Here is a 16,521-nt window from a genome sequence, read left to right on the forward strand (position 1 = left end):
CCTCTTTAGTAAATGTAAATTTGGTTTTAAAATCTTCTAAAATCTGTTTCTGTATTATAAGTTCTTTTGTATCATTTTTATTAGATTCCACATATTGGTGATCTCAGATGATATTTGTCTTTCTCTGCTGCCTTAATTTTCTTAGTATAATAATTTCTAGGTCCATCCATGTTGCTACAAATGACATTGTTCCATTCTTTTTTATGGCTGAGTAATATTCTATTGTATATGTGTACCAAATCTTCTTTATCCAATCCTCCATTGATGGACGCTTAGGTTGTTTCCATGTCTTGGATATCATATAATGCTATGATAAACATTGGGGCATGTATCTTTTTGAATTGTGGTTTTGTCCAGATATATGCCCAGGAGTGGGATTGCTGGATCATATGGTAGTTCTATATTTAGTTTTTTAAGGAACCTCCATACTGTTCTCCATAGTCACCATACCAGCTTACATTCCCACCAACAGTGTAGGAAGGTTCTCTTTTCTCCACACATTCTCCAACACTTATTGTTTGTAGACTTTCTGATGATGGCCATTCTGATTGGTGTGAGGTGATACCTAATTGTAGTTTTGATTTGCAGTTCTCTAATAATTACTGATGTTAAGCATTTTCTGATGTGCTCTTTGGTCATCTATCTTCTTTGGAGAAATGTCTGTTTAGATCTTTTGACCAATTTTTAATTGGGTTGTTAATATTTAACCATTAAGCATAATGTTAGCTATAAGTTTTTTGTAGGTGCACTTTATCAAGTTGAGTATGTTCACCTTACTTCTTATTTTTCTAAAATTTAAAAAAATTGTAAAAATCATAAATGGGTATTGAAATTTATCAAATGCTTTTTCTGCTTTGATTGATATGATCATGTCATATACCTTTTTTAGACTGCTAATATGGTGGATTACAGTGACTTTCTCAAATATTGAACTATTTTTGCATCCCTGGATTATACTACAGTTAGTTATAACATATAATTTAAAAATACATTTATGAATTCTGTATACTAAGAATTATATTCTTATGTCATTAAGGAATTTTGTGTTACATTCCTGAGGGACATTGGCTATAGTTTTGTTTTTTCTTTTGTACTTTGTCTGGTTTGGTATCAGAGTAATACTTGTTTCATAGAATGAATCAGGGAGTATTTCCTCTTCTGTTTTCTGGAAGAAATTATGTAGCGTTGGCTCTAATTATTTTAACACTTAGGCTTGGAGATTTTTTTCTGGGTATTTTAAAGTTATGAATTCAGTGTTCTTAGTAGTTATAGGATTATGCACATTATCTATTTCATATTGAGTGACGAGATGGTTGGTGTTATGGTGGCCCTATGTACATCTACTCAGATTTTCTATTTCTACATAATTCAACGTTGGTAGGTTGTATATTTCTGGGAATTCATCCCTTTTGTCTCAGTTATCCAGCTTGTTCATATGCAATTGTTCATAGTACTCTCATGTTCCTTTTTGTTTCTGTAAAATTGGTAGTAATATCCCCTTTCATTTCTGATTTTAGCTTCTTGAGTAGGAGAGTTATTGTCTAACAGCTTTCTGTCTTGCTAGACTGTCCCTTTCCAGGTCCTTTGCCGTTTTCTAGTTGCCTGCTTCTTTAGCTCAAAATCTGGTATGTCTTAAAAAAAAAAAGAAACATTAAGAAACTCTCCACTTGTGTCATCCTTAGGTACTGAATTCTCTAACAGCTCAACTTTCTCTCCAACTTTTGGAGTTTTTTAATGTTTGTTTTATATATGGTGTGCTTTATATATAAAGGATTTTAGATGTGCTTTTCAGAAGTAATATGGAAAAGCAATTCTACTCCACTCTATTTCCTGGGCACAGAAGTCTCAAATAATTTTTACAGTTACTTGTGAAATGTGAAGACTGCACTAGATTATCTCTAAATAATCCATTGATCTCCCTGGTCCATTGATCTCCAGATAGATTTTCTAACTTTAAAGTGACAAAATCCTAATTAAGCGAACCCAGTCATTCTTCTCTTTAGATGGGCAGTAAATAGATCGACTCATTGCTTAATCAAACCAAAGGCAGAAACTTCATTATCCTACTCTGCCTTTATAGAAACTAGGTTTCCCCAAAGCTTTCCCTGTATGGGTGGAGTTCAGGGGTTAGATTTCCCTTCTTTTCTTTCTCTCTGTCACTGCTGGTGAATATGTGGGCTCAATAGTTTTGCTGACCTTTTCTACCATTCTGATGACTCTGTTGTCAAACAGCCCAGCTACTGGCCTGGGAGGTTCTGGAGAGAGTGCCTGCACCAGCGGTCTGCCTTCTCCACCCTCCTTTCCCTGTTGGCAACCTTGTCAACTGCCTCAGCTCCCCTGCCTTGTCTTTTCCGTGTCCCTGCCAAGCTCCACTGTTGGGTAGGACAACTTATTTTAGTTCTTTTCTCACGTTAGCCTCAGGAATGGTTCTGTATTCCACTGTGACGTTCATGACTTCATCTGCCATTTTTTTTTCTTTCTTTCTTTCTTTTTTTTTTTTGTCAACCTTTCTTAGTTCTCAAGTCCTAGGGTATTCCCCCTAAGCTCCCTGAATTTCTGTGTTATCTTCAGACCTCGCCATCCCCCAAACCCAGTGGTGTGCTAGAGCTGACTCTTACTGGCTTTTCAGAGCCAACTGTCACATTTCTAGGAATTTTGTGAGCTGGTTGTTAGAAACAGTCACTATTAAAAAATTAAATGATACAATCTTACAATTAAATAAATTCTTTAAAAACATAGGTTAAAAACACTCAACAGTTTTTTTTAAATCACTTCCTAATTATTTTGCTATAGTTTTCTCTTACCTTGTCCTATTGTGGTTATTTACGTCTGTTTTACCTGCAGAGTGGAAATACTACAGAATGGTGTGGTACTGCACATCTTCCCAACTTCACAGTCAGTGATGTTACCTGGGTAGCTTGAAACTGGTCCTGGTGGGAGTATTTATAACATGGAAGCTGGAAAAGGCCACAGATCAGGGCTGGATTTATTGTTTTGTTGACTCGAGAACGTGATGGAGAAATGTTATTAATTCAGATTAAACTCAAAATTGTGTCATGTCTTTACCTATTACATTATAAACAGTCTTCCAGTTGAAGAACTAATATCTTTGAGTATTCAAAACTGTCATCCAGTTCCACAAAGAAGTCATTCTGAATGTCACTGACGAATGAGTGACATCCAAACATATTTGTGTTGTCTTGTTTTATAATGTAAACACAAATACCGACCAACATTTGTGTCAGAACTACATTCATATGATAATGGACATGAGTGGAGTTTGCTAAATTATATACTAAGCAAACGTTTTTTTCATAGGCTGTTTTTGTCAAGACATTGTCAAATTGTTGCAATTTCAGTAATTGATACAAGTTCAGCAAAATAAGTGAAAGGAGTCAGGATAAATTTCTCTACAGAATTGACAACAAAATGTGTTGTAAACTTTATTGTTACTTATAAATTATGGGCTAACATCTTTTAAATGAATAAAATTTGTTGTATATATATATATATGTATATATATATGTCTGTATTTACTCAAGTATTTTTTTCCTAGAGAGCCAGTTGTTAAACTTTGATTAGTATAATACTGCACAGACTTTACTCCTTATCAAGATATTTCTTATGTTTTATTTTAAAAGGGTCCTTTCACAACCAGAAGGTGCACTTCAGGTAAAGTTATGTGTGAAAAAGTACTTACTAACTCGATTATTCTCAAAGCCTTAAAATGTAATCCAGCAACCCACCAGCAGGTGTCACTGTGGTGTAGGGTCACAGTCAGAAGGGCTCTAATTTGGAGCTTCCTAGAGAAGTGCTGTAGGAGTTGAACTGCTTCCAACTGTTACACACTGAACATGTCCTAAAGTCTCTTTATAGAAAGACATGTTACACCCAGGTTCTCTGATAAAAGGCAGCGCAGTAACAAAGACATAATCATCTGGCCCTGTTTGGTTGCTTGTTTTGCATTTTTAATCCTGCTATGATGTATATGTTCAGAAAGCTCCAAATACCTTCTCTTTAGTTCTAGAATGGACCAGCATCCCAGGCATTACTGGAGAGCATGTTAGAAATGCAGCATCTTAGCCCCTACCCCACACCTACTGAACAAGAATCTTTGTTTTAGTAATGTCACCAGGGATCCTTATGCATGTTCAAGTGAGTGTGAGAAGCACTAGAGTAAGTGACTAATATGTTGACAGTTACTGTGAAGCCAAAACAAGATGGAAAAATAACATTCATCCTCACTGGTCAAGAGAATAAAGTTAGTGGGGGAGAGAGGGAAATTTCCCGAGAGAGACGTTTGATATTTTCCTTTGAGCATGTTAGATTGCCTATCCTTTTTTCTTTTTCTTTCTTTTAAAAAATATTCTGAACAGAAGAACCTTTCTGGATCTTTTCCTGCACCGCCTGGCCTCAGCTAACTGCTCCAATGTTTTCTCTTGCCACCTCCCTTCCACACTCTGTATTTCAGCCACACAAAATTACCTGACGATGTGACCTTCAAGGTTCCATCTGATGTATCTCCACTGCTTGACGTGTCTTCCTCTTGCTCTTAGGACAGAGACCAAAATCTATGCCATGTTTTACAAGGGCTCCTACTATCCAGCCCTGTCTCACTTTGTGGTCTCCCTCCTCAGCACCTCTCTTCTTAGACTCAGCACTTTAGCCTCAAATGCTTTTTCTCTATGCCCTTTTCTTTCTCTGTTTTGCTGTCTCTCCCTCTCCCTCTCTTGATTCTGAGTCTTGGCCCATTCTGTTTCCTCTCACTGTGATGCTCACCATTACTTCTCCAACTCATTCATTGTCAGACTGACACTTTTTTTTTTTTTTGTCTTTTTGCCATTTCTAGGGCCGCTCCCGCGGCACATGGAGGTTCCCAGGCTAGGGGTCGAATAAGAGCTGTAGCCACTGGCCCATGCCAGAGCCACAGCAATGCGGAATCCGAGCCGCATCTGCAACCTACACCACAGCTCACAGCAACACCGGATCGTCAACCCACTGAGCAAGGGCAGGGACCGAACCCGCAACCTCATGGTTCCTAGTCGGATTCGTTAACCGCTGTGCCTCGACGGGAACTCCAGACCGACACTTTCTTTAAAGAACTTGGGAAGCCTTTTCTAACCCTCTCAGATACATGAAAGTCCTTCATTTTATGATCCTCTAATACTTGCATTTTGGTTTCATCCTGTTCATCATGTTTGTGATGACTGTCTCTTAGATGCGTCTTTTCCGTGGTAGACTCTTTGCGAAGGATGGGGGCCTGTGTCTTGCTCATACAGGGATCCTGCCATGGCCAGCAACACCCTATGTGATCAGGTCTTTGATCTCTCTGCTCTCACTACCTCCTGCCACTCTTGCCTGCCCGCTTCCCTTGTTCTCTCCCTGTCTTTCCCCAAACATGCCAAATACCTCTTGCCACAGCTCTTGGTCCTAGCTGATCTTCCTGTGTACTCCTTCCTCATTTTCTTCAGCTGTTTAGGTCTTCTCACCCAATCCTAGCAGAATTTCTAGAGGCAGATGTCATGGGAGGTTTGACGATGTGCCTTGGTTTAGGTCTTGTCCCACATTTGCCTTTTGATGGGTTGCTTGTTGTCCACGGATAAATAGAAAATAGCTGATCAGTATTGCATACACTTTACAAAGATGTGACTTTGAGCAAAATTCCCTTTATCTGTGGACATTTGGTTGCTGAGGTCTGCTTCTATGCAAGCTCAGATGAAGATGGCATAGAAGAGAATGGAGAAGAGGTTGCCATTGTCTTTGGGGAATAATGAGCAGGGGCAAAGGAGACTTGGAAGAAGAGGGGACTGAATAGTAGTGAGGATTATTTGTTATTATTTGGTTTATCTATTAAAGTCTGAGAAATATCTAAGACCTTTTCCTTCCTCATTACTAACAAGCTTACAAAAATAATATTATTGATTCAGGGGAGATGCTAAAATGATGCCAAACAATCCAAGTTGGGCTTTTCTTAGAATGAAAAAAAAAAAGCTGTTGTTTTGAGAACAAATGTGTGTCTCCATTCTTTCCTTCATTCAGCTCCCTGCTTAGAGAGCACCCATTGTAGTAACATCTTGTGTTTTCTTATGCTGACTACAACACTTACACACACCAAACCTCCAGCCCCTGATGAACTTATCCTTCAAAGTTAAACTGTCTGCTCCTATGGGAAACTTTCCTATGATTTATTTATTCCCTGTGAAGAATTCCTCACTCTTTCCTTACCTTGATGCGTATAGTTTTATTCACATGATTTAGTTTAATACATAGTTAGTTCATTCAAACAATTGTATGTTGGATATCTTCACTGTTGCAGGAAATGCTAGGTGCTGGAATGATGAACATGAAGGAGCGTAGTGCCTCCCCAAAGGCAGTTTCGAAAGTCCACTCTTGATAGGCAAGATAGAATGAAAATCTTAAACTCATAAATGTTAGGTATCATGATGTGTCCAGGAGGCACCCTGGCTTGGCATGACTGGAATGCAGGTTATAACAAAGGGAGAAAGAAGGAGCATAGTGAAGGATGAGGGATGAGGCAGGCAGCAACAATAACTGCTACTACATTTATTTGCCAGGCATTGAGCAAAGCAGTTCACAATAATACAGAGACATTGAGTAACCTGTGTCACATCACACACCTTGGTGGTGGTTGTTGTTGGTGGAGCCAGAATTTGACCCAGGTATGGTGCAGTGTAAGAATTCGAATTTTATTACAGGTAAGTCATCAGGCCAGCAAGGATTGAATAGACCCCATCTATGCATGATACACTTTCCTAGATAATGCACATGTCTTCCCTACAAGTTTGTGATTTTTCTGAGGGATGAAAATCTTTTTCTATTTATCTTCCCTACAAGTTTGTGATTTTTCTGAGGGATGAAAATCTTTTTCTATTTATCTTTGTCAACCTCACATCTAAGAGAGTGTTCGGAATGAAGCCACCGTTTAAGGAATTATTGTTCCTTTTCCCCCTTTGCATCCTTGTCTTGCTTCAAGCATTGCCCTTCTAAGGGTTACAACTTCCTCTAATCACTAACCTCAGCATCTTCTTCTCATCTCTTCCCTTTAGAACTATGTATTTGCTGGTGAGAAGATTTAGAAGGTAAATTGGACTGTTATTCTTTTATTTTCCCTTAGGTCATGCTTTTGCTTAAGTGAATCTTTGGGCAGAGAGCGACTAAAATGTTCTTTGGAAAGACCCGTTTATAAGAAATACCAAAGCCTAGTGTTATACTGATGACTGATGATAAACATATTAAACCTTATAGGAATACCCCATGATGAACACTCATAATTCTTGCTGCCCACATTGACTTAAGAGTGAAAATGATGGGAGCCCTCACTTGCTTCTCTGTGATATTGTTTGTAGCACTGGGGACTCTGATGAATGGGGCAGGCAGCCTGGTGTTCCCTTTGCAGTAGCAAGAAGCTGCGTCCCAGAAATAATGGTCATGGATCCAGTAGCAGAAGGAGAATAAGGAGCAGTATTAAGGAAAAGGAACCTCTCGACTTTCCAGATCCTACATAGAGATCTCAATTTCTCTTTTTAATAGACCTTGTGAGAATTAGGTTTTGTCTAAGAAAATGCTGCTGTTGATTTGCTTTCTGAAAACACACTGGAAAACAATTCGTTTCTACTCTCAGACCCTCTGGAAATCCAATATGCCCAATCACCCCATTGATAAATATGATGGATTGATAGCAATATATCTTCCCTACCTTTTCCATTCTGAAATACTTGTGTATTTCTAAACATTTTCTACGTGATTCTTTGATATGGGAAAGGAAAGGAATAGATTGGGAACAATAGCACACTTGATGGAGAAATTTGACATGTGGTGCATTGCTGGAAGGTAGTCAGGGTGTACAATTCCCAGGTGTTGTAAGCCTAACAATGTTTGGGGGAGTATAATATATGTGAACATTATGTCCAATAGGCTACATAAAATAACTAGACGTTAGGTGAAATATCACAGTTATCTTAAATAATATGTTAATGATTAAGTTTGAGAATATAAATTAAAAAGTGTCTGGGGGTTTGTACTGATGTATAGATGTCTGCCCAGCACTCCTTCCTCCGGGAAATACCCTCTCCCTTTCTCCCCATGTCTTGTGGGTGTCCCACTGCCGTTCACTGGGTACTGTTTTCCCTTCATAGAGTTGGTGTGGGTGTACCATACAGAGTACCCAGCTGGTGCCTAGATCACCCTGGCTGTGCTAATTAGTTCATGGTGAGGCAAAGGACTTAGCAGTGAACAATGTGTTTGACTTCTATTTCTCTGCCAAGGATGGCTTTAGGCTTGGGTAGATTTTTAGATGAGGCCTATCCCAATATATGAAGGTGAGCCAGCCATATAGGTACCTCTGCTGAAAGGCTGTTGACTCATGAATTGCCCCCTCCAAAGGATCTGTGCCCAGAGACCACTGTCCATCACAGGCTTTCCTGAGTGCCTGTGCAAATCCGCCCATATATGGAGGACTTTGCCCACAGCTGCAGACTTCTGCTTTTCACCTTTCTTCCTTTCCACCCTTATTCTGAGATCTCTGAATAAGAGTACTGCTTTTTTGTGCCTTCAGGCAAAGCAGAGGAAAATCCTCCGTGGATAATATCTCAGGTTCCAACGGCTCCGCGCTTTCCTAGAAGGAGCTTAGTTGGATACAGCTGGGGCTTAGACAACATTCTTGTAGCCACTCTGAATCCCAGTCATCAGGTGGCACTGGAGGACCTGCCCCTTCTCTGGAAGCCTACCCTGGAATTTCTGTTTTACCAAGAAACCTTTAAGCTATCTTGAATGAGTTTCTCAGCTTTAGATCCACTCGAGAGATATGAGAACAAAATCACTACTCTTCCTGGAAAAAATAGGAGGGTTGGTGAGAAGAATTCTTTCTACTTCTAGCTGTCACCTTGAGTGGGCAGCTAGGATTGCCCTATTGAGTGGCCTCTGCTTATTAATAGAGGGAGCCAAGCAAGAAAAATGGAGTTAATGTTGCAATGAAGACATGACAGAGCCTCTGGTTTCCAGGATCAGCCTGCAATGAATTAAAGCCAGATTATACCAACAAATCTGCCACGCTGCCCTGCAAACAGGAAGCCTAGGCTGGGCCAACAGGAATTAGTCACAGCACACACTGGCAAAGCCGCCCAGACCAGGGAATGAAAAATGTGCTTCATCTGCAGAAATTAACTTTTGGAATTTGTTCAGGGTTTTCCATTACCCACTTTCTTCTCTCCAAAGGCCAGTCATCAAATCTGCTTGGCTTGCCTCTGCTTCTGCTGTACTATTAAGTGTAGAAATTTGTATGTGAAATGGAATTCCAACTAGCTGTGTGCCTTTGGATAGGTGACCTCATCTTTTGGGACCTGAGTTTCACCTTCTGAAAAAATAAGGAAGTTAGCATCTCCTGATCCTGGTACTTTAACTTTTTTTTGGAGATTAGAAAATAGCATATTGGACATTTATTGAACATCCACGAAGTGCTGAGGTCCCTGCAGAGAAAGGGTGAATCAAAATGTAGATGATAAAATCTTTTCAGGAGTTTCCAGTTTCTGTGGGAGGAAGTGCATTTAGAAAACATGTTCTAAAAACAGTGATAGGAGTTCCCTTCGTGGCACAGTGGTTAAGGAACCCAACTAGGAACCATGAGGTTTCAGGTTTGATCCCTGGCCTTGCTCAGTGGGTTAGGGATCCGGCATTCCATGAGCTGTGGTGTAGGTCGCAGATGCTGCTCGGATCCCGCTTTGCTCTGGCTCTGGCGTAGGCCAGTGGCTACAGTTCTGATTCGCCCCCAGCCTGGGAACCTCCATATGCTGCGGATATGGCCCTAGAAAAGACAAAAAACCAGCGATAAGGGAGTTCCCATTGTGGCTCAGCAGGTCAAGAACCCAACATAGTGTCTGTGAGAATGCAGGTTCAATCCCTGACCTCGCTCAGTGGGTTAAGGATCTGACATTGCTGTGAGCTGTGGTGTAGGTCACAGATGTGGCTCAGATCCCACGTGCTTTGGCTGTAGTGTAGGCCGGCAGCTGTAGCTCCAATTTGACTTCTAGCCTGGGAACTTCCATATGCTACAGGTGTGGCTATAAGAAGAAAAAATAAAAATAAAAACAGTAATAAGGTCAACAGAACCATACATTCTTATAAGACACTTAATGGTGTGTCACTTTTTTTTTTTTTTTTTTTTTTTTTTTTTTTTTTGGAGCCAAGGCCCAAAGCTCAAGAAAGAGCCTATATACACCACATTCCAAAAACACAGGAGCAGTGAGGCCAGTGCTGCCTCTCTAGGGCTCACTGGGAGGGACCAGAGGTGGGCTGGCTCCACCCCCACCATCCACTGGCAGGAGAGAGAGTCTTAGCTGAGTGAACAACAGCGTCCCAGGTGAGAGGCTATTGCCTCCCATCCTTCAAGCCAAGCAAGAGGACTTCTAAGGGAATTTCTCTGACAGACTGGTGGGAACTTGAAGACATGGAGATAGGCAGCTCATCCCTGGCCTGGGCATGTGCTGGGGTGTCAGTTCCACTCACGGTGACTGTTTTCAGGGTTACTGGAGGAGTGTGGTGGAGTCTGAGGGCAGGGCTTACCTTTCCTTTTCAGCCCCAGAATCTCACATGTGCCCTGAGGTTTGAGAACTTAAGAGTTTGGATCTAGAGCTATCTGAGAAGGAAGGGCCCAGTGGAGGAGGCCAGGCTAGCAGACTTGGCAGGTTGTAATAGGAGGCGTTTGGGGAAAAGATGGGACAACTCACACCTCATCCAGTCCTTCATTGCCCTTAGAGGGTGCAGAAGAGGACTTTAGAGGTCCTAGTGGCTGTATGTGAAGCAACCAGGTAACTGAGGAGCAGCGGTGAGCCTGCCCAGTGGGCACTGGAGATGGTGGCACCCTTCTGGGGGAGGTCCTCAGTTGAGGAGGGTGCTGGGGTAAAGCCACCTTCCTCTGTGAACACCATCCCACTGCCTACTTGGCAGCTCCCAGCACTGGTGGAGCAAGGCTGAAGCAGAGTGAGTTTGGAAGGAGCCCTTTGACATGCGGTCGCACTGGTCCATATCCCTCCCCTCACCTCTCAACACTTGAGGGGGTGTCAGGCTGGAAGAAGAAGCAGCAGCAGCAGCAGCAGGTGTCTAAAAGAGATCATGAGACTTTCTGGTATTCAACGGGTACTGAAAGTTGACCGAATCTGCTCCACATTGTTAAGGGAGCCACCGCCCAGTGGGGAAGAGGGAATACACAAGCCCAGCTCAAGGCAGTTCCTGTTCCATGTTTATACCCTGGCAAGCTGAGAAAATTTAAACATTAAGTTAAAGTATCAGGGTGGTGAGGCTAACTGCTTGGGGACACTCAACGGCTCAGTCGAAGAGAGAAGACAGGCTCCATGGATGTTAAGACAAGTCGTAATTGATAAGTGATAGAGGGATGAATGAAATGCTGGGTGGATGGAGATTGACTAGATGAATTCTGAGTGGAGGTGGATAGCTGCTCCGATGAGGTGACATCTGAGCTGGAGATGATGAGTCTAAGACTTAGAAGGAGAACAGGGTAGGCCTTCTCAGTACAAGGACCGGAATCAGTAAGACACAGAGGGTGAACGGTGTGAGGAATGGGGATGGTTGGAATGAAGCAGGAGAGGCAGGGAGTGTCAAACCAGGATCGATTTCAAGGCTGTTCGCATTTGTTTTCTTCTTTTTTTAATTGCATCTAGATTTTAATATTCTCTTCAGGAATCTGCAGCTAAGACTATGGGAAGGTGGATCTTTTTGTTACACAAATGCAAGCTAATGGAGGCTCTTTCTAAAAGCTTCTTAAGGCTGTTTTAATTTAATTTTTTGGGAGGCAGGGGCGGTCTTTTTAGAGCCTCACCTGCAGCATGTGGAAGTTTCCATAGGGGTCAAATCAGACTCGTAGCCTCTGGCCTATGCCACAGTCACAGCAACGTGGGATCTGAGCCCCTTCTGTCATCTATACCACAGCTCATGGCAACGCCAGATCCTTAACCCACTGAGTGAGGCCAGGGATCAAACCCACGTCCTCATGGATACTAGTCAGGTTCGTTACCACTGAGCCATGACAGGAACACCCTTGACTCACTTTTTCAGCTCTAAGGATTGTGGTCTTCATACTTGTTGATAATAAAAAGCCATTGAAGTATTTGGGAACACAGTTTAGAATATTTTAAAGATATGAGCTCTGGCAGTAGAGGGAGAGTTAGAGGGAGGAGAAATCAGAGAACGGTGCTGGGGTCACTGAGCAGGATCATGCAGTAGTTCAGTTGAGAGGGACTGAGTATCTGCGTGTGAGCAGACAGTGAGGGTGAAGATCGGGTGGCAACTCTGAGAGTCAGTGATAGGTGACAGTCACTGGACGGAGGTGAGAGCTGAAAAGGAGACAAATACGGCTTTGAGCTTGGTCTGTTAGGTGGGTGCTGTGAAACAGGGGAAGGGGACAGATTTGTGGGAGAAGAAGGAGGGAAGGAAAAGAATAATAATGGCCAACATCGATTAAGCCTCCACTGTGTACCAGCAGGTTTCTGAGTGGCTTACACATATCCATTCACTTCATCCTCACCACAGCCTTATGAATAGATACTATGATTGTTTCCATCCTACAGATGAGGCGAGAGAACACATGTTACATCTGAGGTGCTCATTTGATCATCAGAGAGATGTGCAATAGGGTTTTGAAAAATCTCAGTCTTGAATTTAAATGATGAATTTTGGCTGGACGTGTGAGAGTTTTCCATAGATAACAGTCGTTGTGTCCTGAATGTGTCTGAGTTGGGGTTGGAGGTGGGGGAATCAAGTCCTCTTATAAGACTGAGAGAGACCTTGTGAAACCGAGAACTCCACCATTAAGAGAAGGAGGCGGGATCTTCCTTCCTCAGGAGACTGCTGTGGCGCAGTGAGTTAAGAACCCAGTTGTAACATCTTGGGTCGCTGTGGAGGTGCGAGTTTGATTCCTGGCCCTGCACAGTGGCTTAAAGGATCCAGTGTTGCTGCAGCTGCAGCATAGGTGGCAGCTGTGTCTTGGATTCAATTCCTGGGCCAAAAACTTCCATATACCGCAGGTACAGCCATAAAATAAGATTTAAAAAAAGAAAAAGAAAAAGAACAAGGTGAATGGGAGTGTGACAGGGATAGCTAGCTGCTCACCATAATCCTCATCCTTTTCTTCCTGGCACATCTCCCAGCCTCCCTCGTTGCCTGATCTGGCTGATCTCTAGCCAGAAGAATGTGTGAGCAGGAGTAATGGGACCATCACTCATGCAGCCTTTCATGTGGGCTTTTCCATGTTCCTTTCCCTTCCAGCTGACCGGGATGGAGACTCATATGTAATGGACAAATCTTCCATCAACCTAGATCTTTGAGTGACTGTGTGGAGCAAAGCATTCCACACCATCCCCACCAACCACGAGGGCTTAAGATTGCACTGGGCTGTTAGGTGAGTGAGAAATGTGTCTGTTGTACTTGAATCACTAAGTACTTCTGAGTCTATTTATTACAGCAGTTATGTACCTTAACCAAAGCAGAAAGACCTACAAATGACACCAGGAAAATTAAAGAGGGATGAGAATTTATCTCTGTAGTCACGTCTTATACAGAATATTTCCTTAGCATCTTGCTTAGGTTCCATGTGTGGAATAAGGCAATGAAGGGACTTCCCTTATTATAACATTTCTCACAAAGCAGGTGAAGACCTAAATCCTGGGGTGTATTAAAAACTGTCTTCACAAAATCCTTCCCTAAACTTCCTAAACTTCCGATTGCATCTACTGTCACTCTAGAATTAGGAGCAAGTCTAGAGTGAAACTGGCATCAGGTGCTGCAGGAACAAGCTTACTGCTTCCTTCCCAGCCATCTGAGTTGCACATGCTCTGCTCTGTACAGTACATCAGGGTCCCCTTTCATTGTCGGCGCAGCACAAAGTGAAGGTCAGTCAGCACATAATTGTAGGGACATTGCTGTATTGAAAGCAGACTTCATTACCCTTTGTAAGTGCTACCTGATATTGACTGAAGCATCGTAAGGAGAAAAAGCTTAATGCATCCTGCATATTTTGCAATGCAGTGCATTGCGATTACTGTGGAGGATATATTAGAATGTTAGTTGAAAATGAAGCACCTTTCCAACAGCCTTTTGCACAGGAATATTGTAATGGTTTTTGCAGACACAGAACACACTGTCTAAAACATCTGAACCCACATTTCAGACATTTTCTAGGACCAGCTGCTAAGTCATGATTCAGAGACATGTTTTACTGCAAATTCCAGCTCAAGCCACCTGCAACTTTGAACTGTGTGTGTGTGTGTGTGTGTGTGTGTGTGTGTGTGTGTGTGTGTGAGAGAGAGAGAGAGAGAGAGAGAGAGAGAGAGAGAACGAGAGCGAGAGAGAGAGAGAGGGAGGGAGAGCGCGAGAGACCTACAGAGACTGGATAGGGAAACGAAATGAAATACCCAAAAGGGACTCTAAATAGGCCTCACCTCCTATAAAATTGGCATCCTCTGCATTAAAATAAACTTGGGTGGCAAAACGCTTAATTGTCATTTAAACAAAACAAAGTCTCACATATCAGGAAAACCTACCTTGGAAATAAGACCTAGTTCACCAAGAGCTCCAAACGGAAAAAAGAAGGAACTGAACGCGCTACCCCCGGCCCCTGCCAGGCATATTCGAGAGACAGCCAGTCTCGTAAATTTCACATCAACTTAGTTTGGCCTCTAAACCAAATCTGCTTTAATGCTATTTGTAGATATAGATTGCTGTCTTTTTCATTACCGTTATCAAATGATGCATTTGCAGCTCAGCTTCGAGCTCCTTGACCTATTAAGTGGATTAGATTGCCTGTTGCCTTTGTCCTTTTGGCTTTTGCTTTATCTTCAAATATTCTACCCTTCTATTCTCCGTCTGTAATATACATGCATGATTATGTATGGCATGCACATACACATGCCTGCAATTCCAATTAGCCCAACAACCCCAGCCCCTCTGTTTTTTAAGAGGGCTGTGTTCAAATCTCTTATCAGAGTCATCAATCCTTCCCTGTAGCAGCAGCAGCAGCAGCTGAAACCCTCTGAGAAATGGCATGTCACAAGCCCAGCTCAAGCTCCTTGTTGAGCTACACTCAGCAAATTGAAGATCACGCTCCCTATTAAGCTCCTGGCTGGTGCATCGCGGTAGACTCATTTTCAAGAGCCGCTTACGCCCCCACCCTACTTCTCTCTTGTGCATGATAATCACTACTGCAGCCCAGGACTTTTTTTCTGTGGCAGAAAAAAATCGGTTGAGGACAAGTCCTGATAGTGTTATTAACCTGAAAACAGATGTTCTTGTATGGCTAATGGGAAGTTAAAGAGATCAGTAGAAGAGGGAGACAGAGACCAAGGATTCAGTCCGGATTCTTGAACCCAAAGGATAACTCCAGTAGACTTCCATGATTGGCCAAACATTTACTGCACTTGCACCATGTGCGGGTATTATGCTGAGTGATAGGGGTGCAGTGGTGAGCAAGACAGACATTCTCAGTAGCAGCGAGTCAAGGAGATGGATAGTGGAATGTTGAACAAGTCATCTTAGTAAAGGGTTATAGCAATTATGTGAACATTCAGAAGGGATCCCTAATATAGTCTTTGGGAATCAAGGAAGACTTCCTGGAGGAAGTGACATTAAGGCTGAGATGTGGCAGACTGGTAGAAGAGCTGTTTTCTTAGGAGATCTCTGTGTTTTCAGTAGGTAATAAGAAATGCTTTGTAGCTTGTCTCTAATATGGCTACCACTAACTTTCCCCCCTGTGCACAGGTATGCCATTTCCCCACTGAGAAGTGGAGTCTGTTGCCTTCTTCTTGAATTGGGGTGGTCTTAGTCACTTGGCTTGACAATATAATACAGCAAAAGTGGAGTTCCCACCGTGGTGCAGTGGCTAATGGACCGACTAGGAACCATGAGGTTTTGGGTTCGATCCCTGGCCTTGCTCAGTGGGTTAAGGATCTGGCGTTGCCCTGAGCTGTGGTGTAGGTCACAGACGCGGGTCGGATCTGGCGTTGCTGGTGGCTGTGGCATAGGCCAGTGGCTACAGCTCCGATTAGACCCCTAGCCTGGGAACCTCCATATGCTGTTGAAAAAACAACAACAAAAAAAACAAAACAAACAAACAAAAAATACAGCAGAAGTGATGTTCCAGGACTTTCAATAACATCTTCGGGGAAATCCAGTGACTGAGTAAGAAGTCCAGCTATCCTGAGACCACTCTTTTGTGAGAAGGCACAGTCATGTGACGGTATCTTACAGGTTAAGTGAGATTCTGTGGACAGGGAGAGAGATTGCAAGGCACCCAGGAACCTCGTCTCTAACCACAACCCACATACTACTTAAGAAAAGAGAGGAGCTCTCCTGGACTTAAATGACCCACCATAAAGGCAGTATCAAAGAAAAGAAGGAAACACACTTGTTAGGATGTTTTGTTTGCAGTGACAGTTTCTTAATTAGCTTAATGAAAAAAGGCACTTACTCTTCAGATGCCAGAAGGTCTCATGGAAT

The 16,521-nt window shown here is 42.4% G+C and overlaps 1 protein-coding gene across 48 annotated transcripts in view; it reads left to right on the forward strand.

The window, feature by feature from the left end:
- FUT10 (fucosyltransferase 10) overlaps window positions 1-16,521 on the forward strand; it is a 429,533-nt gene that overhangs the window by 101,215 nt on the left and 311,797 nt on the right. For 19 of the 48 annotated variants that reach the window (XM_085000142.1, XM_085000149.1, XM_085000150.1 and 16 more), the window contains one exon: window positions 13,297-13,429. The exons of 25 other annotated variants lie outside the window; for them this stretch is intronic. In XM_085000142.1, the coding sequence (XP_084856268.1) occupies window positions 13,297-13,323 (27 nt within the window). In that variant the 3' untranslated portion in view covers window positions 13,324-13,429. Of the gene's footprint in view, window positions 1-2,844; window positions 3,509-13,296; window positions 13,431-16,521 lie in introns of those variants that run through there. 4 more of the 48 variants (XM_021081782.2, XM_085000156.1, XM_021081790.2 and 1 more) reach the window with 2 other exon arrangements.

The sequence above is a fragment of the Sus scrofa genome, chromosome 15 (genome assembly GCF_054392235.1).
Source record: "Sus scrofa isolate SSC_HxYL_T2T_F1_AM1 chromosome 15, Sscrofa_HxYL_maternal_Yorkshire_Landrace_v2.0, whole genome shotgun sequence".
NCBI lineage: Eukaryota > Metazoa > Chordata > Mammalia > Artiodactyla > Suidae > Sus > Sus scrofa.